At 59.2% G+C, this 27,529-nt stretch overlaps 2 protein-coding genes and 1 pseudogene across 2 annotated transcripts; all 3 read right to left on the bottom strand.

Moving 5' to 3' along the window:
• Positions 1–316: 316 nt before the first annotated feature.
• On the bottom strand, positions 317–5,577 carry LOC117650823 (cuticle protein 38-like). The gene is made up of 5 exons (XM_034394426.1): positions 5,566–5,577; positions 5,213–5,440; positions 3,221–3,448; positions 617–844; positions 317–379 (listed from the first exon to the last, which is right to left on the bottom strand). The coding sequence occupies exons 1-5, from the start codon at positions 5,575–5,577 to the stop codon at positions 317–319; spliced, it is 759 nt and encodes a 252-aa protein (XP_034250317.1).
• Positions 5,578–7,853: 2,276 nt separating this feature from the next.
• On the bottom strand, positions 7,854–10,310 carry LOC117650824 (annotated as a pseudogene).
• Positions 10,311–11,642: 1,332 nt separating this feature from the next.
• LOC117650935 lies at positions 11,643–26,941 on the bottom strand. Its single transcript, XM_034394586.1, has 9 exons — positions 26,811–26,941; positions 17,700–17,730; positions 17,393–17,625; positions 17,129–17,265; positions 14,226–14,422; positions 14,048–14,138; positions 13,686–13,863; positions 13,183–13,519; positions 11,643–11,953 (listed from the first exon to the last, which is right to left on the bottom strand). Exons 1-9 carry the CDS (start codon positions 26,925–26,927, stop codon positions 11,676–11,678), a joined length of 1,599 nt encoding a protein of 532 aa, XP_034250477.1. The 5' UTR covers positions 26,928–26,941; the 3' UTR covers positions 11,643–11,675.
• Between the last annotated feature and the right edge of the window lie 588 nt (positions 26,942–27,529).

Below are 27,529 nucleotides of genomic sequence, written 5' to 3' on the forward strand. Positions count from 1 at the left end.
CAATTACCATTACGGGCTGGACCGCAACTGATCGTATGCCATTTCGGTCGGCGGCCCTCGCCTTGGCCAGGCACTGTTCGCGGTGGCGACGGCGCGCCGCCTGGCCGGACAAAGACTGCATTAATTAACTGACGCTCTTGGTGCAACCACACGCTAATAGACCGTTAATAAACTGGACCGTGCATCGCTGGCCTCGACCTCAAACGACACGGATCACGCCAGAGGAAAATAATGACACAAAGATTCGAAAAAAATCAAGACTAGTGTTTGACGACTTTCCAGAATCACTAGTTCAGCGAAATTCGCTTCTAGTCCATCATGAGAAAAGAGTGGGTAAACCAAAATCACCATATTTTCCAGAGAATGTCTTGCCTTCGTGCTATCAGGGAACAAGAACAAAGTTGCTAGTGTTTTGTTCTTTTTATTTTTGCGTCATTTCAATAAATTAGTGGTAGTAGGCGGGGGCAGCGGCGTAGGCGGGGGCAGCAGCGTAGGCCAGAGGGGAGGCGGCGTAGGCGGGGGCGGCGGCGTAGGCCACGGGGGCGGCCTTGACGATGGGGGCGGGGGCGGCGTACGCCAGAGGAGCGTGGGCCACGGGGGCGGCGGCGTAGGCCACGGGGGCGACGGCCACGGCGGAGCGGGAGATCTTGTAGGTGTTCTGGTAGGAGGTGGCGGCGGGCACCACGGTCTTGACGATGGGGGCGGGGGCGGCGTACGCCACGGGGGCGGCAGCGTAGGCCAGGGGCGCGTGGGCCACGGGGGCGGCGGCGTAGGCCACGGGGGCGGCCACGGGGGCGCCGATGAAGCCAGCCGAGGCGGCGGCGATGCAGAGGGCGAGGACGGCCTGCAAAACACAACCACAGTCAGCACGGCGGCAAGGCGGACAAGCGCAAGGGAAGCAGCAGTCAGACACTCACGAGCTTGAACATGGTGATGCTGGTGTACTTGCTGGAGGCAGAGTGCCTTCCCGGTGGGCTGCTCCGCGTTATATAGGCCCCCTGCCATCCCTGCCCCCGCCAGGACGGCCGCCAGGACGGCCAGCCCCTCCACGACGTGGCCCAGACCGCCGTTCGCAGCTCCGGGCAGCCCCACCTCCGGCGAAGGCCTTCGGCTGCCTTTTCGGCGATTCGCTCAGGAAATGTGCAGCTTTGCAAAGTGAATAAACCGATCCATCGGATAAGTGGATAACTTACTAGTCACGCCTAGGCGATTGAGAGATTGTTCACAATTTCGAAGTTTAGTTCTATTAGTGCAGTCCGAGCAGCGCACCTCATTCGAGCTCATTATTCTCAATCCATAAAAAGGTTTGGATACGTCGATGTTTTGTAATCAGTCGAACAAGTGGTGCTTCGATTTTTGCACCAGGAACGCCTGACGATGCTGGGGTAGGCCAGCCCGCAGAGCACCCCTGCATGCATACGTTGATGTTGCCTACCCAACAGGCGCTAGGAGCTCCGATCCCTATTTTAGACTCGTTCACGTTCTCAGTAACACTTATTCCAACTAGAGGGTGTTGCGTGCGCCACTCCGTTCGCCTCACTTCCCACATCGGGCGCAACACTAATACTGTGAAACACCCTGCGACTGCTGGTTGAGACCGAGAAGAGTCTCCTTCCCTGCGTCAAAAATCCTTCCCTCGGTCCAAAATCCATGTTCTATGCACAGGACGATTGTACGACGAACATCCCGTCTTGAGAGTGTAAATCACTGCTTCGGACAGAGACAGGACTGTAGCTAAGCCTTACGTTATTGCCATGCGATTATCCTTGTGGTAATCCCAAAATCGATTAAAACTTATCTGCCGCTTGCAACTTGTGTGCGTTGGAGGCCTGCAGGCTCATGACCATCGAGTACAGGTTTGTGTCGGAGAAAGAGCGGCCTCGAGGCGAGCGGAAGAGGGCCGGGGCACGCCGGGGCACGCCGGGGCACGCCCAAAAACAAGGCGGATCGGAGGCGGCGTCTGGCAAGGTTTTATTCCGCGAATCTTCGCGGCCAATCATTGGACTGACTTGGCGGTCTGGTCCGTTGTTCAACTTCCGGCACTGCAGGTTGGCGCCCGGCGTCGTGAGGTTCAGCGGCTGCACTGGTAAAACTAAAGCGTAACTCTTTGCTTCAGTCAAGCATAAAGGTACGCTTGAAGACGTTACACTTGAAATGAAGCATACTCTGGAAATTCCCCCATGCATTTAGATAGGGGGGAATCTTGGCGGATGAGACTGTTACGCTTGATTTCAAGCGTAACCTGATTACGCTTGAAAACAGAGGGTAATACTACGCTTTAGTTTTACCAGTGTGGTCGCGGCCTGAGGACCCGGCCTAACGGCTGAAAGGCACTGAGCTCTCCCTCCAGCTCGGCTAAAACAAAACGTTAGGTTTTCTACAGAAAATGGAGAAATTACCGGATAAGAGGGAAATCATTGTGAACTGCAAGGAATTAATAAGTGCAGCCGTTTTCAAAATAAAAATTACGTTTAACTACAATGTAAGTGTGATTTTACGATGTTTCTACGGAGCCTAGTTGAGAAGCAAATTATTTTCATTTCAAATTGTTCTTGCGTGCTGGAGACGAGACATCTTGGAACAGATGGACAGGTGTGAGTGTAGCGCGCGCGCGTTCAAAACCAAAAAGAAAAATTTCACATGCCATTGCGATTGTGTTGAGTACAGAGTCACCACGGGCCTGACTTCTTTTGCCAAATTTAGTTTGTGTTGTGTTCACCCTGGAAAGCAATGTCTTAAAAAAAAGAAAAACTCTCTTGGAATAAAGTAGAGTTACTTGTGACAAGATAATGCCAATGTTTTCTTGTTCCAGGACAATTAATTTTCTTATTTCAAAAGTCTATTTTTTCTTGGTGAACCTTCTTAAATCATCAGACCCGTGAAACTGCCACTTCGATATACAACTTTTTACGATGGCGAGACAGTAGGCAGACAATCTTCTAACCAATGTCTCGAAACCAATGCGGCATTTTGAATAGGAAGGGTACAGAACACAAAAACAATAGTGATAAGTGTTTTGTTCTTTTTATTTTTGCGTCATTTCAATAAATTAGTGGTAGTAGGCGGGGGCAGCGGCGTAGGCGGGGGCAGCAGCGTAGGCCAGAGGGGAGGCGGCGTAGGCGGGGGCGGCGGCGTAGGCCACGGGGGCGGCCTTGACGATGGGGGCGGGGGCGGCGTACGCCAGAGGAGCGTGGGCCACGGGGGCGGCGGCGTAGGCCACGGGGGCGACGGCCACGGCGGAGCGGGAGATCTTGTAGGTGTTCTGGTAGGAGGTGGCGGCGGGCACCACGGTCTTGACGATGGGGGCGGGGGCGGCGTACGCCACGGGGGCGGCAGCGTAGGCCAGGGGCGCGTGGGCCACGGGGGCGGCGGCGTAGGCCACGGGGGCGGCCACGGGGGCGCCGATGAAGCCAGCCGAGGCGGCGGCGATGCAGAGGGCGAGGACGGCCTGCAAAACACAACCACAGTCAGCACGGCGGCAAGGCGGACAAGCGCAAGGGAAGCAGCAGTCAGACACTCACGAGCTTGAACATGGTGATGCTGGTGTACTTGCTGGAGGCAGAGTGCCCTCCCGGTGGGCTGCTCCGCGTTATATACTCCTGAGGCTCCTGCCCGCCCCGCCATGCCCCGCCCCGCCCCGCCCCACCACGCCTCTCTCCCGCCACGCCGAGCCACGCCCCTCGGAGAAGACCTTCGCCAGGCTTTGGGTGTTCCTCTCGCACCCGACAAAGTTGCGAGCCGAACCCGGAACGGAAACAATGCTCGTCTTTTTTCATCGATAAATAATAGCGCGGATGCTGTCCCAACTGCGTCGCTGGACTACTAATCCCGCCTCGGTGGCACCTCTTCCTGTCCTCGTAGTGTATGATGGCCTTTATTTCGCATTAACCGTTCACGTTAATTTTTCATCCGTGCTCCCGTGCGCTTGATAGCAGATTTTGTTGTTGCTGACATGAATGTCATGCCAAACTGCAACTAAACACATAAATTTGTGTGTACATGATCGCACGTTCAAGGGTCTCACTTAAACGCATGAGTAAACAAGACTGTGACGTCCTCGTGCTTTTCACGTAGGATATATGATTCTTTGACCTTATGACACTTTGCAACTCGTCCAAAAAATTAAATTTGACGCGAAGATGCGAGCCCCCAATGCTCGCACGGTCAGTGCCCCGTTCTGTCGAACAAGGTGAACAATAGCGCTGCACACTGTGCCTCAGGATGAAGGCCACGCACTCCGTCGGGGTGATCGTCCGCTGGAGCGAGGCGGCGCGGCGGCGCGGCCTTGGCGGTGGCCTTGGCCTTCTCCCCCACGCCGTTCTGAAGGACTGCCGCGGGCGCCTTGACGGGCGAGACCTTGGAGGCTCGGTGCAGCTCGGCGGCGTGGAGGCCGGCGCGGCGGCGCCTTCTCGAAGCTGGCCGGGCCGGCGGTGCAGCGTGCGCGGTGCGCGGCGTGCCGCGAGGCCGCTGATCCCTGCCTGATCGGCTGCGCCTAGGCTGCGCCCGCACTTGCACTGTCAGCACCGTCATACAGTGACAAAAGGAGTCCGTTTCGAAAGCGGGGCGTGCGCGTTCTGGACATGCTCTTGATTGCAGCACTGCACGTACACAAAAAAAAAAAATTCATTGCTGGCGGTGAAATTTTGGTTCAAATCTTGTCCTGGAAAGTTTTGAAGATGCGGCCGGGGGACTGGCTTCCAGCCGCCTTCAGCGGACTTTGACAGCACCCACATTATCAGTATTTCGGATGAGTTTGGCAGCTCGAATTATGAATGAGTCAAAACAATCTGAGTCCTCGCTCAATCTCCACAGTGTAATTCGGAATCCAGAAAATCACTCGGGAAAGAACGGCAACGGCGTCGGAGACGTTCCGCGCGCGACAGACTGAGGCTTGTATCGTGAAGCTGTTACCTTCTGGCAACTCCTGTAGCTCCTTCAGGTTCAGTGTACTCCAGCAAATGAAGGAATAGTTAAGATAGGTGCAGGTGTTTAAACACAAATCTCAATTTTGTTCTTTTTATTTTTGCGTCATTTCAATAAATTAGTGGTAGTAGGCGGGGGCAGCGGCGTAGGCGGGGGCAGCGGCGTAGGCCAGAGGGGAGGCGGCGTAGGCGGGGGCGGCGGCGTAGGCCACGGGGGCGGCCTTGACGATGGGGGCGGGGGCGGCGTACGCCAGAGGAGCGTGGGCCACGGGGGCGGCGGCGTAGGCCACGGGGGCGACGGCCACGGCGGAGCGGGAGATCTTGTAGGTGTTCTGGTAGGAGGTGGCGGCGGGCACCACGGTCTTGACGATGGGGGCGGGGGCGGCGTACGCCACGGGGGCGGCAGCGTAGGCCAGGGGCGCGTGGGCCACGGGGGCGGCGGCGTAGGCCACGGGGGCGGCCACGGGGGCGCCGATGAAGCCAGCCGAGGCGGCGGCGATGCAGAGGGCGAGGACGGCCTGCAAAACACAACCACAGTCAGCACGGCGGCAAGGCGGACAAGCGCAAGGGAAGCCGCGCTGCAGTCAAGGCGGGGCCCGCGTCCAAGCCTCATCGCTAGCCAGGCGAGGCGCCGAGGACTTACAAGCTTGAACATGGTGGCTGTTGGGGTTATTCTCGCTGGATGCAGAATGTTCGCCCTCCCGAACGAGTCGCGTTTTATACCGCTCCAGGACCTACCACGCCTCGCACCACGCCCATCCCATCCCCGCCCCGCCCCGCGCCGCGCCGCCGGACAGACAAAGGTGGGTGGGGGTGGGGATGGCCAGGGCATCGGCCGTGGACACTTCCCAGCCTTCTTGACTCGATCGAGGGTCGGCGCGCCGATCCATCCGGCACGAGGCCACGGCAATACGCCGCGCTGCGCCGCGCTGCGGGGCCCACTCCCTCCAGTGTAGCGCGCAATGCACGCCGCCACGCCGTTGGACTGGACCGGAGTTCCGCGTGAGAACTGGCGGGCGGGTCGCCCTCGCCGATTTAACTAGTCAACTCGCGGTTTGCGGTCCCAGCGCGCCCAGCACCGAGACCGAGGGAAGGTGTCGCGATCGGCGAGCGTGCCCCCCTTCGTAAATAGAGATTCGCTTGCGTATGTACACAGGCCTGTGTACACGAAGGGGCCGCTCCCTTTGCGGCGGCGCCGGAATCAATGTGTGTTGGGTCAACCGCGACTCGTGTTGTGGGTGGTCGCGGCCGCGCCGCCCCGGCCCGCTGTGGGTGGAGGCTCCGATCGGGGCGAGGAGGACAAGCAACGACAAGCAACGCCACCCCCAACAGAGATCGGGCGCCACCACAAACAACGAAACGCGAAATGGCCGTCGCCGCGAGGCTTTGAAATGCAGCTGCGTGTGTACAGTCCTTTTCGGCTGTGGCCCTCCCACGCAACGTTTGCCCCTGTGCGGGTGTGTGCGTGTGTGCGTGTCCGTATGTTGGTAGGGAAAACAAGCCGTGCCCCTTTGCTCACGGGCGTGCTGATCACGCGCGGATCAAACAGCTGTGCGAACGGTGGGGGACGGCCTCAGTGCCAAAGACGCAACGCAACGCCAGGAGGGCCGGGGGAAGGGGGAGGGGGATCACGACGCTGCCGAAACAGAGGCCCCGCGGAAGAGCACGCGCGCGCGCGCCACACACACACACACACACACACACACACACACACACACACACACGTGCGCGCGGTGGGGGGCGTGGTGCGCCGCCTCTCCACGATTAAGAAGCAGTGACCTCCGCCGTGCCAACGAGCCCGCGGACGATCTAACTAATCTGGATGGATCTGAACACGAAGCACTGCGGGGACGCTCTGTCTGTCTGTCTGTCTGTCTGTCTGTCTGTCTGTCTGTCTGTCTGTCTGTCTGTCTGTCTGCCTGTCTGCCTGTCTGCCTGTCTGTCTGTCCGGTCTGTCTGTCTGTCCGGTCTGTCTGTCTGTCTGTCTGTCTGTCTGTCTGTCTGTCTGTCTGTCTGTCTGTCTGTCTGTCTGTCTGTCTGTCTGTCTGTCTGTCTGTCTGTCTGTGCGCGGGCCCTCCGCACAACAACAACAGCGCGGCCGGCACGTCGCTCGGCGCGTCCTTCCACGCCGCCCGTTCTCGTTCCGAGTGGTCCGAGAAGCGCCCTAATAATGCAAGGCGCAGCGCGCAGCCTGCGAGACAGCCTGCGGCGTCTGGCCGGACGGGCAGCACCGGGCAGCACCGGGCAGCACCGGGCAGCACCGGGCAGCACCGGGCAGCACCGGGCAGCACCGGGCAGCTGCAGCGGCGGACCGGAGAGCCTTCAGGCCTTCAGGCTTGCCTTCAGTCGCGTCGAGGCGAGGCCCAGCATGGCCCAGCGACCCAGCGGCCCAGCGGCCCAGCGGCCCAGCGGCCCAGCGGTCGAGCAAGTCATTTGCGTGAGGCTTTTAAGGGGCATCGTCTCGCCTTTTAATGCTCGAAGGACGTGTGCGCTCAACTTTCATAACACAAATGGAACACACAGTAGCGGAAACAGTGATTGTGTGACTGAAAAGATCAAGGAGGATGCTATTTTATCGAGACTGGCTGCTTCTACCGGTGGTGTTGTGCGGGAATTGCGTGCATATCTTTCTCTTGTTGAGGTAAATGTAATCTCCTCCCAGATGGAGTGGAGTGCGTTTGCTTTGCCCGTGGGTAAGTTGTGCGAAAACGGATTGTGTCGGGGGAATGTCTGCGCGGTCCAGACGGCGCGCAGACGCGGCGCGGCGAGGCGGCGGCGAGGCGGCGGGGCCAAGCCAAGGCTGCGTCCAAAGGAGAGGCGCTGCCCAGCGAGGCCCAGCGAGGCCCAGCGCCGCCCGGCTTGCTTGGCCTGCTCGGCTGGAGGGCGCCGCCGTTTCCCGGAAACCGGAACGGCCACAGGGAACACACACACTTGAGTGCGCAGACGTACGAAAAATCAGGTACATTTATTCAGTATCAGTAGGGTCTCTGTTGCCATAACAAGCAGTACAGGTCACCACTCCAGCGTCTCTCGCTGGGCCGTGTAGCGGGGGCTGTTCTCCGAGTAGTACTGCGAGTACCAGCGCCGGAAGCGCGCGATGTAGCGGTCCTCCTTGATGAGGATCGGCTTGTCCAGGTACTGCTTGTGGTTCCACACGCAGATGTCTCTCTCGAACTGGTGACAGCAAGCCCTCGGTTAATGGGAAAAAATACCTACACTCATTGGGCCCAGAACTGGCGCCGTGGCCCCATGGGGGGCTCTCGCCCATTTTTGGGGCCTTGGCCCCCTGGGGGATAAATCGTACAGCGGGCCCTCTCCTGGGGGATGCCCGCCCGCAGAGGGCCCGATTCGGGGAGCACCTAGTCCCGCCGAGACGATGGGGCCCAGGCCGTTTCCCGAATGTAGTCCACCCCAGGGCCGGCCCGATCTGTGCGCACGGGGTTAGGTAAAGTAGGTGGGAAAGGGCCCAGTTGGGGGTTAGGTTAAGGTTGGTGTTAGGTGGGGGGGGTTAAAGGTTAGGGGGTTAAAGGGGGTAGGGTTGAAGTTAGGTTGGGTTAGGATGGGTTGGGTTGGGTTAGGTTAGGTTAGGTTAGGTTCGGTTTGGTTCGGTTCGGTTAGGTTAAGCTGGGTTGGTCCAGCTTCAGTCACGTTATCAGACGCCACACTGTGACCATTATTGCAAACGGCAGCGCACCTGGTGGGCGCGGACCTCCATGTGCAGCACGTTGAACTTGTTGAAGAGGGCCAGCTTGTGGTTGAGCCGCATGCGCGCGACGTGGCGCTGCTCCGGGTCGGCCTGCCACTCGACGTCCCAGACGTGGTGCGAGAGCCAGGACAGCACCAGCCCGGGGCGTGGATGGCGGCCAGGTGGGGCGGGTCGGCCGCATTCTCCGGGATGTCCTGCATCGGGCAAAAGGCTCGGGCTTAGCAGTTGAACTTGAACTTGGGGGGCTCAGGGGTGGACAATGAAAGCCGCGTAGCTCGGCGCGCGTGCGACGCACCGCCGCACCTGGATGTGGCTGACGATGTTGAACTCGTTGCGGCCCACGTACGTCCACGACCCGTCCACCACGACGCTGATCGGCTGCGGCCACCAGCTGGGCGGCTCGCCCTCGGCGTGGTGCCAGATGAACACGGACGCGTTGGTCTCCACGCACTGCCAGCTCCGCACCCGCGCGAAGTCCGGCACTTTGTCGGCGTAGGCGATGCTGGTGCACTGGCCGTCCTGGCCGTCGAAGCGCCACTCGTGGAAGGGGCACTCCAAGCAGTCGCCCAGCACGCGGCCGCCGACGGCCATGTTGGCGCCGTTGTGCGGGCAGTAGGCGTCCAGGACGTGCGCCTCGCCGGACTGGCCGCGGAACACGGCCAGGTTCTGCCCCAGCGCGTTCACCAGCTTCACCTGCACAAGACGGCCGGCAGGGTGTCAGCGGATGCTGGGGTCAGGCAGGCTGCAGCCGCTCGATCCAAGTGGTCCAAGGAGATAGCCTCACCTCCCCGCGCTTCAGGCGGCACGACTCGATGACGGCGAACCAGCCGTTGGGGAACACGGGCAGCAGGTTGCCCAGCTTGCGCCGCTGTTGCGCGGTCCGCACCACCGCGGCGCGCGTCCGCCCGTCCAGGTTGGCGAAGCCGAAGCCCACGCCGGCGATGTCCTGCACAGCAACGTGTACACCACCGAGGACAAGAACAAGAGACTCCCGTAGGAGACGCGCTTACCCGAGTCCAGTCCATGGGCAGGACGAGGTAGTAGTAGACGAGGCCGAGCAGCACGGCGACGGCGGCGGTGGCGGCCCAGCAGGACGCGGGCAGCGCCACGGCCACGCCCACCAAGCCGAGGGCCTCCATGGCGTCGAGTTCAGGGTCGAGCTGCGCAGGGGCGTCCAGGGCAGGGCATGACCTCGGCGGATCCTCTTTCGGGGTGTAGGGCCAACCCGTCTAGGACAGACTGAGACGGTCTGGCCCGGACTAGTCCGGCTGGCTGCGGCGGGCTGGTGGGTGTCCTGCACGCAGCGCTCTCGAGAGGGCCGACAGTGTCTGTCACTCACGGGCCGCCTCCACTCAATATGTACACCAGCGCACGCCGCGCAATCGCCCATTGGAAACAAGCAGCCGAAAGTTGGACAGGCCCACTTCAGTTGCGCCCCACGACTGCACCGACTGCACCAGACAGTGCTGTTCCGGCCCTAATACTACCATCAAATGTAATTTGCAAAATAGTATACAGTACTCTACTCGTACATATCGCTATTCAGCTTTATTTCCAGTCGTCATTTCCAGCACACTAACGACTGTCAAAATTTAGTCCTATTTGCACGTCGACTGTTTTCTTTCCTCGCCGGAATAAACAATTGTTGGCCTTCCCCGAAGTGTGGTGGTGAGACGGGGCAGGCAGGAGCGAAGTCTGCAGACTGGGGTCTCGCCACCCCTATCTCCGCGGCGGGGACTCTCCGCACACCTGAGCTTCCGAGACGCGTGACTGGCACAGGTGCGCGCTTATCGCGGAGACGGGAAATTACCTGGGGAAGTCAAGTGGCTAGATGTCCGCGGTCTGGCTAGGCCGCCGGGGAATGGAAACTGGGTGTCGATGTGCAGCTCTAAGGCTCTGAACTATTTGGCCTATAATATAAAATTCAAATCTGGACACATTTTTAGATTGGACCTGAACAAAGCACTCTTTTCAACACGACACAAACTGGCAAGCACTTTTCTCAATATCCCTCGCTTGATTAAATGAACCCTGCCTCTAAATCGCGATTTTCTACGAAAGTTTCTTAATTATTTCAACAACACCTCAGCGTGGAACAAATCTTGCAGGTTGCGTGGCGTGAGGCCAAGGACCCACGAAGGACCTGGCGGGCCAGCCCATCAACGACCCAAGGGCTCGCCCGACACGCAAAACACCTTGCACCACCACGCGGTTGCCTTAGTAGACTTTGTCGATTCGACTGGCTGGACTGCGCAGTGTCGTGCTCTGTGGTTGTGCTCAGACAACTTTAAGGATAAATAACATATCCAAAACGTAGAGCACACTTTATTTTATTTTCAGAAAACTTTCGCAGTTTCAGGTCTTATAAACAGAAAAAGAAAATCGACGTTACAACGAAAAATGAAAGAATAAATTATGTAATAAATAAATAAATATAGTATTTTACACATGACCCTAAATCTACATCGTCCTTCTTCTTACAATACTTTGTACAATAACATATCTTTTACGGTTGCTAACATGATAGGCTACACATGGCCTCATGCCGATCCAGGCCCGTTAATAGTTACCGAATTCATGAGCGGAATGTCGGGGAGTGGATGGAAAAGAATCCGACAACTTTTATAGGCAACCGTCGACGCGTGGCGTGGGTAACAACTTCGTTAATTTGCTTTCGGCCGATACGGAGAATGCGATATCAAGTAAGAGCTTGTCCAGGTCGATTTCAATATCGGATTATCGTATCAGCCTCTGCCGTAACGACACCACTTGCGGCCGGACAAAACTTAGAGAGACAGACGCCGATTTGACTTTGGTATCAGAAAGTGAGTGGTGTCAACCATGACTCACGATGTTTCACTCGCACCGAGTCGTTCTTCTTGGTTATCTGCAGGTGCGAGAAGGCGGGGCGGGGCGCCTCTTGAGTCCAAAACGTGACGACGGTGGGTCCCGTTGGGCGCGGGGTGTCAACGAACAGCCGACCGGACGCACGGACGCCGGCCTGCAGAACAATAAATCAGCCCCGCTGGGGGTCGAAGCCGATGACGTCAGTGCACCGTGGAGCGGCCCGTGTAGCCGCTCGCCTCGGAGCCGGAGGTCGACGCCGAGCTGTGGTGGTGGTGGTGGAAGCGCCGGCTGTGCTCCCGGACCAGGACGTCGAGGGACTTGGCGTGCAGCTGGGTGCCGAGCGCGGCGTGCAGGCGGGCGGCCAGGTAGCACATGAGGCAGGCGGCGCACAGCAGCAGACAGCCCAGCACGGCCGCCACCAGGAGGAACGTGCCGCACGAGGACTCCAGCACCGCGCTGGCACCGCGCCCGTACATCTCTGCGGACAAGCGCCCAAAACCGTCAACAAAAGACGAACCGAAATTTCGTGATCACGGTGATCCATAAGAGCGGTTTCTATTCGGGACAGATTGTAAAAAGCGACTGATTCTCCGAAAGTAGGAACTTTTGCTGACTTTGGGCGGCCACTGCGTCCAATAAAGCTGTGTCAGATGACTCCCGCGACGTCTTTGTACTTCAGACCCTAATCTTTCATTCCCCACTCTGGGAACGCTTGGGCCACTGCAAGTTTGTTGGCATTAGGCACTCAAAGTTGGTCAAAAAGTCCCTTGTTTCCAACTTCCCAATCGTTTTTGCACATCTCCTTTAAGGGGGCAGTAGCGTCTTTTGCACGTGTTTTGACGATTTTCGAACCTCCTGTTTAGACGTTAATATAAAGATAAGTATGAATGCCAGAGGCAAACGGCAGGCACCATTTGAAAGATAAAAGTTTTTACAACATTTTCAAAAAAAAATATTTTGTTTTGGCATCGAATGAGGATGTTTTGTGTTCTATGCAAAAATGGTCTGCAAAATTACATGGTGTCACTGCGCGCACGATTGCAGCCAAAGTTTTTAACTTTTTACCAATCGGTAAAATGCATCTGAAAAAGCATGAAATTGCCCATAAAATGACCCTTGGGTTTTAATATTGGGCCAGAAAAAATGTGGTTCGTTTCCATCTTAAGTTGAAGATGAGCGTTTCAATAGTTTTTCTTGCCCAATATTGAAACCCAAGGGTCATTTTATGGGCAATTTCATGCTTTTTCAGATGCATTTTACCGATTGGTAAAAAGTTAAAAACTTTGGCTGCAATCGTGCGCGTAGTGACACCATGTAATTTTGCAGACCATTTTTGCATAGAACACAAAACATCCTCATTCGATGCCAAAACAAAATATTTTTTTTTGAAAATGTTGTAAAAACTTTTATCTTTCAAATGGTGCCTGCCGTTTGTCTCTGGCATTCATACTTATCTTTATATTAACGTCTAAACAGGAGGTTCGAAAATCGTCAAAACACGTGCAAATGACGCTACTGCCCCCTTAACTCCCCACATCCGCCCCCCACTGCGGACGGCGTTGCGACCGCCGTTTCGGCACATCGGTGCAACGCTTTTGGCGCGCTGCTCCGCGGCGCCTCCACGGTGGCTCGCTGCCACAAGCCCACCCGGCCGAGCCCCCCGGGCCAGGCTGCCAGGCATTGCAATGCGTCTCGGGCGTCACCTACCTCCGGGCATCAGCACACTGTACTCGATGTTCTCGTCGAACTTGGCGAACTGCTGCAGCACACTGTTGGGCCCGGTGCCGTTGTGGTGGAACCGCTGCGTGAGGGGCTGCGCCTGGGGCGGCGGGGGCGTGGCGGTCATGTCGGCGGCCACCCCCACGCCCCGCCCCCGCGCTTGCCGGTACGTGCCCGGAGGGGCTGCGGCTGACGGGGGTCCGAGGCGGCCGCCGCGGTGGCCCAGCATCACGGTGGAGCCGTTGAGCGCGTTGAAGCCCACGTCGTCCACCTGCCGCCGCCGCCGCCCGTGTCCCGCCGGCTCGAACAGGTCCAGGCAGTAGTCCTGTGGGGCAGAGACAGACGGCGGCCGTCAGCGACGAGAACCGGCGTGCCAGCCAGCGCCGGCCGCGTAGGCCACCCAACTGGCGGCCGCGCGCTGCGAGAGTGGGGCGCCGGGCGGCCCTGGCCGAGCCGCACCACTGCGCACCACGCACACGCAGACCACGTACCGGTTGGCAGTCGGCCGCGTCCATGCACGCCTTGATCTGCGAGTGGATCCACAGCGTGCTGCGCTCCCGCATGGTGCTCAGGAGGAAGGCCTCGAAGTCCAGGAAGACCTCGTTGTGCCGGTCGCGGTACCGCGCCGGCTGGTGGGGAATGATGGACGCGAAGTCCCGGTTGCGGCACCTGCAACGAGCAACGTCCACGCTGCTGTGACAACTCTAGGCTCATTTCGAAGAGCGTTCCGTCGCTCTGTCTCCGTCGCACACCTCCGGGACGCCCCGTGCGTGCGAGAGAGAGCGAGCGACGAAGCCACTTTGAGGAATCGGCCCGGAGGACAAAGCACCATTGGCCCATCGGGCGTGCCTACCCGTCCGTGACCAGGGCCACGCTGCCCAGCATGTGCGCGTCGTCCGGGTCGGGGGACACCGTCACCTCCATGAGCTTGAGGAACTTCCAGGCTGCAACACGAACCATTGCACATTCAGCGTCACCGACATTGGGGGCAGGGGCTCCAGCCCGCTGCACTGCAAACTGCGCCAGCTTACCCGAGTCGGGGTTGATGCGCGCGCGGAGCTGCAGCTTGGTGCCGATGGGCACGGCCTGGTCCACCGGCAGCTCGCCGGGCAGAGCCAGCTGCCCCTGCGCGCCAACCCTGGTGGGGGCCTCCTTGTACAGCGCCACCTCGTACTCCAGGCGGCCCGGCGTCTCCTCCACCACGCCGGACACGCGCGCGCCGTGCGGGCTGCAACGGAAACACGGCCATCATCGAGGCATTCATCAATGGGGCTGAGTCGCCTCCTGAACCTCTGCAAGAAATACCTCAAATCCGAGAAGCCGAGAATGTAACTCGTCAAAACAACCACCTGGTACAAACAACGGAGTCATATACGCCACTCTCTTTTAAATTTTGTTTAAAATAAAACAAAATAATTGAACCCTACGACCCTCTCCCCCCCGCAATGGGGGTTCGAGCCGCCTGCTTAACTTCGGTGTTCGGATGGGAACCGGTGTGTCCAGGCTTTAAACTGCTACCGCATAGTTCAGCTTCTGTCGGACCGCTATTGCCTTCTTACACATGAAGGACCGCCTTATGAGGGCAGCCGGCGATCGTAGGGTGACAGAGATAGAGAGACAGAGAGAGATAGACTCAGAGGAGAGGTTTGGTGGGGGCTTCTTGTTTTCGTAGGGTTGGTTGTGTACCCCATGGTACCCCCACTGTCCGGCGCTCCCGTACCGAACATACAGCGTTTTAGGCCAGCTTCAAAGGACTTATCATCGCCTCCCCGACGAATCAAGGAGGCACCACCCGCAACCACACACCGGATGGTCTGGATTGGTGGATCAAATACTCCATCGCTCCAGTGCCGAGGCCAACCCGCCGAAGCGGATTGCTTTTTAGACACCCACAGCGGAGTGGCCAGGTGAATGTGACTCTGACCACTACGCTATCACGCTGTACGTCTGGCCGAGTGTTGGACGAAGGGTTTGAGTTGCGGTGGGAGGAAGGCAGTCGTAAAATTTAATGAAATGATGGGATTCGATCCCCGGACCCCGCCATCGGGACCACACGACTTTACGCTCTCGGCCACCACGGCCCGTGCTGAGGGGATCGGCGTGAGGTGGGTTCTTGAAGCAACAGGACTCACTGTTAAAAAAAATATGAAAATTCAGACTGATTTCGTCTTACTTGGTGGTCTGAATCGTAAATTCATAAAATGGTACGAATATTAAGACCAACTGTCTGAAAAGTTTGACATGTTGTCTGAAATTTGAATTTAGACTAGCAAGTCTGAATATTTAGAGCGATGGCTATCAAGTTTTGTACATTGTCGTCCGAAAACTAAATTCATACTTGTGAAATCGGAAAACGAGCGAAAAAAACCCGTCCCCTTTGTACATTTTTCGATTTTCTCAGAACTTTTATCAATACTACTGTTGTATTTCAAATAATATTTACGTTTAGTGTCGTAAAAGCATAGAGAATGTTTCAGAGCTCCGAAATGGACACTTATTGCTCTATCCGCTAGGTGGCGCTAGTGTCGCATGAATGATCTTTTGGAGCTAAAATTGCCACTTGAAGGCGAAATTGCGAATATTTTGTTACAAACTTATTCCAAGTGATTGTCTGGAAGGGCATGAGCGCACCAAAGCAAGATTCAGGTTAATAAGTGCAGTATAAGCTAAATAACAAAGAATACAATTTCACTCTCGCGCATGGCCACGGGTCGGCGCGTGGTTGGGCTAAGGCCGGTCTCCCTCCCAATTCAGCAGTCACCTCTAGCCTCTTCGCTACCTTTGCAAGTAGGAGTCTACTGCCTTGTACCTAATTTTTGAGCCGAGAACGATCCGCTGAGCGTCTACGATAAACCTATGCCAAAAGTTCGCCGATTTGAGTTCTACTCTACAGAGTGGCATTTTTTAGTGCGACTGTTCAATGTTTTCGTACAACTTAGTCTGATAAAATAGACCGACTGGTATCATTTTTCATACAACATGTTGATCTGAAAATTCAGACTAACGTCGTCTGAAACTTTCAGACCGCGAAGTATGAAAGTTTTGGTATGAAAATTCAGACTGAATGTAAGTAAATCGACTTCTTACAAAAAATTATGAATTTTCAGTAAATTTTTTTAACAGTGCTTGACCGACCCGGTCAAAATTTCGCAAGAAGTTGGGGGAGTCGAACCGCCGACCCTAGCAGTGGGAACCGATGCCTCTACTCCCTGGACCACCTCGTCCCACGCTCGGTGTGGGCTCTCGTTCACGGGTTTGAACCGCACTGGGTGAGGCAGTAAAATTAAATGGAAATATTTGTTAGGAGTCGAACCTCCGGCATGTGGGCCTGCTGAATACGGCTCCGCTCTGATGGCCTCGAACCACCACCCTTACAACGGAGCCATACGCCACCCTTCCCGTCGGACGATGGTCGACTGCCGAGAGGTTGTATTTATACCTCACGGAGTGAAGGGAGTCATCACCTTGAGGGAAGCACCCGTCGACGCAAAATGCAAAGTTGGAAAGTGGTCCGAAAATTGTAGACCCAGCGGGCATCGATCCCCGGTCCACCGTATTCGAAGACCAACGCCCCTACACTCTCAGCCATCGCGGCTCATGGTGAGCATTCGGTAAGGCGGTGTCTATGAAGCCAGGCTTCATTCGCTCCGCACTGTTAGCCTTCAGAAAAGAGCAAAGAAATGGTGCGACACGAACCACCAACCTCGTTGTGTTAGCGTGTCAACGCCTCTACGCTCTCGCCTGCCATCAAGCGGGATCTACAGGTGGTCAAGCAGGGTACTTGTTGACAGTTGTTCCGAATCCCAGAGGGTACGTCGTCTGGCACCCGACGTTTTTGTTGCGGTACATTCTCGCCTTCTCAGATTTAAAGGTGTTTCTTGTGAAATGGCAGGGTTGTCGTGGTCATTGAGGAAGAAAGATAAAACCAACTCACAAGCTACCCGCGAACCCCGCCGCCTTGTTCTCGATGATGGTGGGCTCCGGCGGCTTGCACATGATGATGAGCTCCTGGTCGGACATCATGACCACGCCGGGGAACTGGGGGAACCACACGCGTACGTGCACGAAGCCCTGGAAAGAGGGAGAGAGAGAGAGATCGCTCGTCGTGTCTCTTGCGGAACGGTGACAAATCAATGCTTGATCTGGCGGCCACTCAAGAGCGAAAGAGTCGCCAGGGAAAATCCCACAGTGCACTCACGTTCCTCTTGAGGACGCCGCACCGCGAGAAGTCCGTCACCAGCAGGGTGTACATGAGCTTGGCGGCGTCCCCGGGGTCAGGCTTGATCTGGCACTCCTTGTCGCTGACGGGGTCCACGGCGCGGTCGTCGGCGAACAGCGGCGACCCCTTGAAGCCGTCCGGCTTGCGCAGCTTGGCGGAGATGGAGTCGCGCGACCCGGCCGACGTCGCGAACGTGCACCGGATGTCCGAGACTGCGGACAGGAAGGACATGAGCCCCTTTCTGCCCAGCGGCGGCACACTGTATCGGCGTTACCCTTGCACTCACCATCGTAGTCCTGCGCGGCAACAATGGCATTCTGAAACAACGACACACACAGTTAGAGCTCTGCTCCTCGACAAATATCAACTGGGGGATTGAACTGTGTAGATGTTTGTGCCCCCCTCTCCCTCCCAGAAATCAAAAGCCTGAGGCTCCGTGGCAAATTGATTGGAGGCGATGGTCAGCCTGTTGCGCCCTTGGCTGCGCGGCGGCGCCGCCCTGACAGCCTCCGCCTCGCCTCCGCCTCGCCGCAGACTGGGCGCAGCCATGGCGCAGCCTGCAGACCGCACCGAGTCAAGTGCACTGATCCTGATTTCATTCTGACGATCAAACAAGACGTCCGCGGCTCCGCGGCTCCACGGCGACCGCAGCCCGGACCGCAGCGCTGTTGGCACCGCGTCGACGCCGTCACGGCGGCCAGCCGCGGCCCCGCGACGGCCGAGGCGGGCTGCGTCCCATTCAGGCGTCGCTCACAGACCACGTGGCAGTCCGAGGACTCGGCGCACCACAGGCCAGTGTAATGAAATGTACAAGAGAGCGAAGAAAGCACTGAGGCTCAGCGAAGGAGTGAGCCTGCAGCTCAGCGCGCCAATAATTCCCCTTTCCCGGATTCGCCACACAGGCACCGGGGCCGTGCGGACCCCGTTAGCGTCGTGGGCAGCGGGCTGGCAGCGGGCTGGCAGCGGGCTGGCAGCGGGCTGCAGAGACGTGGCCGAGCCGGAGCAAATGGCGTTGAAGCCTGCCGCCAATTCTTCTAACCCCGACTGCGGCAGTCTCTGCACCAGGTGGACCAGAAGGACCAAAATCGACCAAAATCAGCGACTGTTGGCAGTCACGCCGGGCACGCCCGCACCCTCCAGCGCGCCAGCGAAGCAGGTGGAATTTTGAACTTGAGTGTAGGCCCACCTTCCGAGAGCCGCCGAGGCGCGGCACCGCGGCGCGCCGCGTGGCCATGACAGCGACAGCTGAGTTGGGTTCCCGGTTCCCCCATCATGGTTTTCTTTGAGCGCACGCCCGCACCCGGGGCGGCGGGGCGGCTTTCTAGAGTGGCGGTGACGGTTCAAACTTGCGTGTGCGCGGCGGCAGTGGGGCAAACAGGTCACAGCGGAGCGATGCGTTCCGTCCGGCTTCCGACGGGGCGGGGCGGGGCGGGGCGGGGCGGGGCGGGGCGGGGCGGGGCGGGGCGGGGCGGGGCGGGCGGGGCGGGGCGAGGCGGGGCGGGGCGAGGCGGGGCGGGGCGAGGCGGGGCGGGGCGGGGCGGGGCGCGGCGGGGCGCGGCGGGGAAGTGACTTATTAGCGCGTTACTGGGGCGGCACGGATGCCGCGCCGCTGCACGCCACCGCGACGCCTGTCTTCGGTTCGCCGCGGAGCCTGCCGCTCGGATGTGCCGTCGCTTTCATGACCCCACTGCTTTCTATTTAAACTACAGGCAAACTGCGAACGGAGAGGCGGCAGCAACCCACAGTGGCTCGACGCCCGACGGCAACACATGCTGGCCGTCATAACCCACACGCCAGGCTTGACCCCTCCGGGTGGTTCTCCGCCACCGGCAGGGCTGCAGGTCGCCGACGCCCCGGCAGGCGATCGAGGGCGCCGGTGTCGTGGCGGCCGACCGGCCGATATACGTGCCGAGGCGCCGGCCGCGTTATGGCGATCGCATCGCGGTCGGAAGTGGTCGGAAGGGATCCGAAATGGATCTGTCTGGGGATCAGCCCCGCGCCGCCCCGCCTGCCCCCTCACCACCCGCCGCCGCGGCCACGCCCCGCCACGCCCCGCCACGCCCCGCCACGCCTCGCCTCGTGAGGCCAGATCTGGAGCAGGCGATGCGGTCGAGGTGATTTTGAATAAAGCGCGGCGCCATCGGACATTGCAACGGTTTAACGTTTAATTTTTCTCCACCTTCTCGCAGACGGTGGAACATTGTTGCACGAACAATATTCGGTAATGGATCGCTATACCAGCAGGGAGATGCCGAGTCGGCCCATCTCGGACGAAGGACTTCTAGGTTTATGAACCCCACGCTCTTTTACCCGTCCTCAGTCCTTCCGTCGAGCCCGTCGGGCATTGTTGGGGCCTCAGCCTGGATACGGCACTCCACTGACCCGGTCCTGACCTGCACATCCCTTTACGCTCCGCCGCGGCCCCGCATTCATTCCACACGCACGCACACACACACGTGTGTATTCAGAGAGCAGCTTCCGTCCCGAAAGAGTCACGTCACAGTCAGTCCTGGTGACAATCTGGCGGCCGCGACCGCGCCAAGCCAAGGGCCTGCGCACACACACACACACACACACACCCACACAGTCACACACGCCACAGTCGGTGCATTCCGTACCTGCATGTGCGCGTGCGCACTGCATCCCCGCGGAACGCTACAATCATGACCGGGAGATGGATGATACAGGAAAGCGAGTTTTTAGTACTTCCCGGCCATCTCAATCTCCACCCACACCGCGGCGGCGCAGGCGGGCCGCACGACGCCCGGTGCCGTTGTGACCTAGAGCGGCTGATTATTACTTACTTCCCCGGCTGTTTCGCACTGAAAAGGAGTCCGCGGTAATCGGAGTAACGAACCCTGGAGCAACCTCTCCTTCCACGCGAGGCGACGCGTGGTCCTTACGATCAGCCGCTAGCGGTAACCAAGGATTCATTCAAACGGTCTCCGCGGACGCGGCGCACTATTTCGTCGCGACGACAACCCCCGTGTGAGTTCATTGGGCATTGTGCCTGCAGGGGAATGAGGCGGCCTGAGGTGGCCGAGAGCTCTCCGCTAGCCTTCCGCGCGGCCTGAGCGCTGGGCGGCCTTAGCGGGGCATTTGGACCATGACGGCCAGCGCGCCGGCAAGGCGGCTAGCGCACCGCCAGAGATCACCCGGCCGCTCTGCACGACACTTCGATACATCGAGGAAAGGCGGGAACCTGGCGTCATGGCGGTCGACGTCCCGTACTTCGGCATTGTCAACATCCCGCGGATCGATGGCCCGCCTGGCCCGCGCGGTGGCGGTGGTGAGGCCTGTGGCGAGGCCTGTGGACTATGGAGAGCCTAGGCGGGCCTAGGGAGGCCTATGGCGAGGCTTCCAGCGAAGCCCTACCGCGGCCGTCCGGCGCGCCCTCTGATTGGCGCGACATTTCATACCCGGCCAATTAGAGCGGTGCTCTAAAGTCATCACTCTCGAGTTTCACGAGGAGGGCGTCGTGGAGCCAAGTGGTCTCTCTCCCACTTAGGTGTACTCCCGTCTTGCGGTGTGAGAGAGAGACGGAGGAACGAGGCACTGCAGAATCCGCCTGCTGCGCCGCGTGGTTTGTGTTACCATAGCCAACGAAGGCGGCGGCGGCGACCCCGCGCTGCCCCAGTTCCGACGCCGCCGCCCATGTGTGTGGCTGTTGAACGCGAACCCATAAAAACAGCCCCCTTATTACCGGTGGCCCACTTGCAGGGCTCGCGGGGCACAGATCACGGCGTACTGGACGGCGTCCTGGACGGCGTCCTGGAGGGCGTCCTGGAGGGTGCGCGCGTAAAGCGAGACGGCCGTCTTGTTGGGGCGAACGGTATCGCTTGCTTCGCTTGCCGGCAGGGCGCCATGCAGGGCGCGTGGGCGGCCGGCGCGTCGGCGCGTCGCGCATAAAATCTAGGCCAAGGTTTTGAATCGCCGGAACGCCGCCGCCGCGCGCCCCGCCGCCAAACTTCCGCCGCCGCCCCCCGCCAGGGCGCTGCGGCGATGAGAAGACCTGTTACCGCACTTAACGAACTGTGAGATGCGAGACAATGGTGGCCCGGGCCATGCCGGCCGAAATGCCGTTCCAGTGAGAAGAGAGCCCTTCCGCACACATTGATCCCGGATGAGCCGAACGCGGCCGTGACTCCAGGCTCGGCTCGGCACGGCGTGGCTCGGCTTAGCATTCCTCCGCGAATCCGATATTGCGACAACTGGCGCGCTGGGCTGGCCTGTGTGTGGTGCGGCACACTGCGGCACACTGGGGCGCAAAGCGCGCCGGCTAGCGGTCCCTTCACGCTGCGCGCCCCAGGCCGAGGAGCACGCCGTCGGCGCCGTCGGCCCTCCCGGGGCCCTACCGGCGCCGGGCCTAGACTCCAGAAGCCCCCTCGTCCCGAACGACTGGCACCCGAGGGGTGCGAACAAACGCACCGCCGTAGTGGCGGCAGTCGCGGCAGGCGCAGCGGGGCATCCCAGGCCGCGGCACTCGGGGACGCCGATGAAGACGGCCAATCAGGCGGCGGCGATGAGAAGCCGTCGCCTAAGCACCGCGGTAACGGGCGCCGGAGAGGGACGGATAGACGAGCGGCGCCAAAGACAACAACAGGCTCTCCAGGCGCCCCGAACCCACACTCTCTTTGCCGCGCAACAATCGTAATTGGCGAGGGAACGACCAGCATTAGCCGTGCCGCGGGCCGCGGCCCGCACCGCGGGTCGCACTGCCGGACAGCAACGCGCCGCGAAAAAAAGGCGGTCGGCAAAACACGGGGTCGAAGCAGGAGCAAAACGGAGCGTTTCTTTGGGTACGGCGGCGCCGCGCGGCGCAAGGCACGGCTAGTTTGGTCCAAATCGGGCGGCACCGGTCGCTCGGCGAAGAAGGGACAAACGGTGCCACCGAGCTGATAGATAATACGGCTTCCGGTCGGCGAAGGCGAAGGCCGTGCGGGAGGCGGGGGCGAGCCCTCCGCCGCGCCGGGAGGAGGGGGGCAGCATGGGCCATGGCCACGCTGGGTGAACTTGCGGTGGTTCCGCGCTCTGAATTTTGCCGGCATGCCGACGCGATGCTACGCCGAGCCGGGCAGGGGGGATCCCCTTTCCCCTCCGGCACACACGCTGGTGTGTGTGTGTGTGCAGGAGCCACATACATGTCTATTTTTTTAGTTTTGGTCCAGGCGCAGTTAGTTTGTGACGGCTGCCCGCGTCGGCCTGGCACTGCCACGTCACTCGTGCATAGGACGACGGCAACAACAACAACAACAACAACAACAACAACATGACCGTTAAACGCACGCATCCACTCGGGAACTCGGCCATTATTCGCAGTCCCTGTGCCTCCCCGGACTCCAGGCACCGCCGGCACCGCCTGGCTATTAGCAGCCGATGACCATCGGCCGGCCGCTGGCTCCATTGGTCCGGCACCGCCGCCTGGGCGCGCCGCGGCCGTTCCATTTCTCGCACTAATCAGCAAGGCGGAGGCAGTGCAGGCAGTGCAGGCACTGCAAGTCAGAGCCCTGCCGCCAGCCGCACCGGGCCGCAGCGACAAGCGTGCATGCAGAGTCCGCGGCAAAGATCGTCAACGGGTGGATCGCGTTGGATCGTGCTCGCCAACGTCGGCCCGGGTCGGTCCCGACCCAAGCCCTGGCGGGCGTGGGCCCGGCCGGCGACTGGCCCAGCTTCGAGTCCCGGCAGAAGCCTGCATTTTTGTCGGTCTCTGGTACCCTTCAGGTTCTTGAAAAGGAATCTCCACGGTATTTATGTGTGCCGTGAAATGTTAGTTGCGGTTGCAGCTCTGAAATCGCGAAAAAAAATTATAGCGCCGCCGGGACTCGAAGCTGGTCAACGGTTTGGGCCAAAACCGGCGCTTCGGTTTGGTTCGGAACCGACCCGAACCGACATTCGGGAGCACGATCCATCGCGATCCACCCGTTGACGATCTTTGGTCCGCGGCGACGCGACGTGACGGCGAAGCGCAGGCAAGCCGAGGCGAGCCCATGTAACCCGAGTAATACACGCGGATACACGCGCGTTGCGCGATTATAACCCGTTCCCTGACAACACGGAGGAAGGACGAGCTCGCCACCAGCCCTGCCACCAGCCCAACGTGGAACTACCAGTACAGAGGGCTGGCCGCGCAGGGCATCACGATCCCCGTGTACAGACTTGAGTCGCACAGCCGATGCTCACAGTTTGTCCGACGTCGTGAATCAGCCGAAACTTTTGTCCAACCTTTCGCCCGAGCTGCCTTTTTTGTGCGACCTCCGCTTCGCCCGTCCATTTACACCGCCACAGGGCCAGGCTGCAGCCGAAGGGCGACTAGGCGCTCCATTGATCCAAACACCCGCGGCTCACTCTCTCTGTCAATCAAGACGTGGCTGCAGGACAGTTTTCCCAAATCAAACTTCGTAAACCTGTTAATCTGTTTTGGTATTTGTTTTCCATTGAATAATTTTTAAACACATTTCAACGCAAATTAGTGTACCAGAAATAAAATCAACACGACAAAGAAAATTTCTGCGAAAGAGGGCACCCCGGCGAACCGGCCCTCTTCCCCGCTGGCTTGGTGAGCCAGTGGTTCCCCCATCTCATCACAGGAGCAACCTCAGAGTTAAACCGCAGTGGCCCCGTCATTGGTCACGTCATCTGTGATGTGGAGGAGTCCTCTCATAGTAGGCCAGGCTGCCACCTTTCCCAGTAGTCGGGTTTCGTTCCCGGCCCCCTTCCCACTCAGGGGCCATGCTACTGGTACTCAGGAGTCTGCGTCACCCTGCCCAGCAGCGGAACCACTGGGCTATGAGAGGCACACTGGACGCCGGCCGATTTTGTATACTTGAACCGCCTTCTTGCGATGCAAGCTTGGTCAAAATATTCGGTATCGTACCAGGTATCGAACCCCGGACCCCGCAGTTCGGAACCGACGCCTCTGCGCTCTCGGCCACCAAGGCCCATGTGTGCCGCTCTGAGAAGGGGAGCCTTTGAAGCCGCTGGTCCGAACCGTATAGTCAGACAAAAAGAGCGGGACGCGGGTATTCGATCGCCCGATCCGCGTGTAGGATTGAAACATCTCTACACGTTCGGCCACCGCGGCTCACCGGGGGAGCGTAGTGGCGCAACGGGTCCAAACCGCATCGGAAAAGCCACTCCTATAATGTAAAGAATTGCTGGGAGTCGAACCCTAGCCCCTACGCGTGATCATGATTCGTGCGATGCCAGCTTGGTAAAAACATTCCGGATCGGACGGGTTTCGAACCCCGAACTTCGATGTCCGGACCCGACGCCTCTCTGCTCTCGGCCACCACGGCATATGACATGGACGTTGTGAAACGAGGTGCAAGCCGTGGGCTCGAACCGAGAGCCAGTAAAAGTGTGTGAGTGCTGGGATTCGATCGCCCGATCGTGGCACGCTGATCGCCGGCCGATTTTGTGCGAAGCCAGCTTGGCAAAAACATTCGAGACCGGACGGGTTTCGAACCCCGAACTGTAATGTCGAGACCCGACGCCTCTCTGCTCTCGGCCACCACTGATCGAAGGAACCGAAGTCCTTGAAGCCATGGGGTGGAACCGCAATGTTAGAGCCGCAGTAAAAATATGCACGTGTCGGGGATCGATCGCCCGATCCACGCCCCGCATACCGACGCATTTGCATACTCGGCCACCGTGGCCTGGTGGAAGCGGGTTGAATCTGCAGTGGAATAGTCCGCTGAAAAACGGGAAACATATTTTTTTCCTGTGTTCAACCGGTGTTGCTCTTCCTTTTTCAATTCCGCAGACCCTCTCAGTAATGGCAGCTTCAGACAAACGTCAACTCGAAACGGATTTGGACGCCCTGATGGAAGGGCACCGCGTTGCGCCGCGTCCGCCGCGTCTCGCCAACGGGAGGGCCGCGGACGTTGGTTGGGCCGGCAGTGCTGAGAAAATGGCCATTTTTCGAAGGCCGAATGAAGCGTGACATCGTAAAATGTTCTCGGATCGCGTCCGAGCAGCCAGGCCAGACCAGGCCAGGCCAAGCCGTGCTGGCCCCACGGCGTCGACGCGGCCCCTCAGATTTACGGTATCCACCCGCCTTGCGCCGCGCCTCGCGCCTCGCCGCCTAAACGCCGCGGCAAATTTTCAATGCAGGCTACTTGATCGCCACGCCGATTTAATGACGAAGCGGAGAGGAAGTGCGAAAAGGGAGCGGGCGCGTCGCATCGCATCGCGCCTGTGGCCGGAAAATCGGCCTCCGCGGTCCCACTTTCTCAGCAGCTTAGAGCTCCTTTTTGTTGGCGCCTCTTTTTGTGGAAAGCGCTGGGCGGACGAGGCCGACGAGGCCGGCCGGCCGGCGGAAGCGAGAACCAATCTCTGCGCATCGAGCAGGTCAACAAGTGCGGCGCGACCCGCCGACCCGCCCGCTTCATGGCCGTTTCATTTTTTCGGGGGGCTAGTCGGCGGTGGGGCCGGCGGGGCAGATACGCGGCGTCCCTGTTTTATGCCAATCGTCGTTTGGCCAAATCTACGAACGGCACGGTATTCTGCTCGGCATCGTGCATCCCAGAGCAACCTAACCTAACCTAACCCTAACCTAACCTAACCTAACCTAACCGCTGGCTCGTCCTCCGCGTTCGCCGAGCCGCGCTAAACCCACACCACACGGCGGGTGATGCGCTGCAGTCACGCTGGGCGGCGCTTGAGGCTGCTGCCCTGTCGGCCTAGCATCCGGCAATTCCTGCCGTCGGTAAGGTGCACCGAGTCCCGGTGGCGGGAGCAACACTGCTGCAGCAGTCGACCGGAGCCCGGAAGAGCCTGAGACTCGCGGCCACCGCGCACCCAGGCCAGCGAGGTCCAGAGGGTTGGCGAAAGGTGGAATGAAGCGCGTAGTTCAATGCTTTTCACTCCTAGCCCACCTCACAGGGGCTAGGACAAGACTTCGTCAAAACGGAATTTGCAAGGAATTCTAAATAGAAAATGAAAAGCATGTGCAGTTTCCAAAAAAAGGGGGGGGTGAAAAAATCTGAGACGCACAACGCATACTCAGATAACACAATAAGACAAAAGAAAGGAAGATGGCATTACAACGCGTTTCTTCAAAGCAGCCCAACTCTTGTTTTCGCACCGAGAAACGAACAATTCAAACAGTTATTGGTACACAACTGTGCCAAACTCGTCAAAATTCGTGAACATTAAGTTTTTCTTTTTAATTTCGGGCAGTGATGAAACTTTAGCCAAAGTCGGAAAAGGGGACGTTCATTCATACAGTACTCCTGAAATTACGTAGTAAAGAATGCTGCGGTGCGCGGCGTCACACTGGAAGTCGCCCCGCACCGAGGCTTCGTGCGTAGGACTGAAGGGCGCAGCGGTGGGTCACCTCGCGGTTGAGTGTTTGGCCGGGTGGCCGGGGGACGCTGGACAAGCTCGTCATGCTCACCGAGGTCGCGAAGCACACCACGAACAGCAGCGCCGCGGCCAGCTCCTTCACCCGGAGCGGCACCGTCCGGGCGGGCCGCACCGGCCTGACGGGGACCATGGCCTCGGCCAGGGCCATCCACACCCCGCACCCCACACACACGCTCGCGAAAACACACACACACAAACACTCCGCCGCCAACGACAGCAGGCGTGACTCGAACGCGGCTGGACTCGGCGCGGATCGTCGAGGAGGCCCTGTTGGCCGTGTGGAGGTCGAGGACGGACTGAGTGGCATCCAGGCACCCGGCGACGACGCTCCCCCTCTCGAGCTGTGCTTTCCGTGATCCTGCGCGCGTTCACGGCTCGCCGCCCCTCCAGCCCGAGGTTCGCGATGCCCCCCTCCCCTTTCCCCAGAGCAACTAACATCCGTCTCGGCCCCGTGCGCCCCCCTCCCCCTCCTTCCTGCAAGCTTCCCTTAAGCCCCACTAGACGACACGTCATGGCTCCAGGCATGGCTTCTGGAGATGCCTCACTCTGTGCGCATTTTGTCTTTTGGGTGGACTGGGATCATTCCTGACTGCAACGTCTTCAGAGTCGCTCAGCAGCCTCCACAATAGTGGTAGGAAAGTGCGCTGTCTTCTCTGGCGATTTTGTTCAAGTTGGAGCCTCAGCCTGCCCATTGCGCCTGGAGCATGCCTGGAGACTGCAACGCGCGACCCACCAAGAGCCCACCGCGCC

This window comes from Thrips palmi, unplaced genomic scaffold (assembly GCF_012932325.1).
Source record: "Thrips palmi isolate BJ-2018 unplaced genomic scaffold, TpBJ-2018v1 HiC_scaffold_5, whole genome shotgun sequence".
Classification (NCBI taxonomy): Eukaryota; Metazoa; Arthropoda; class Insecta; order Thysanoptera; family Thripidae; genus Thrips; species Thrips palmi.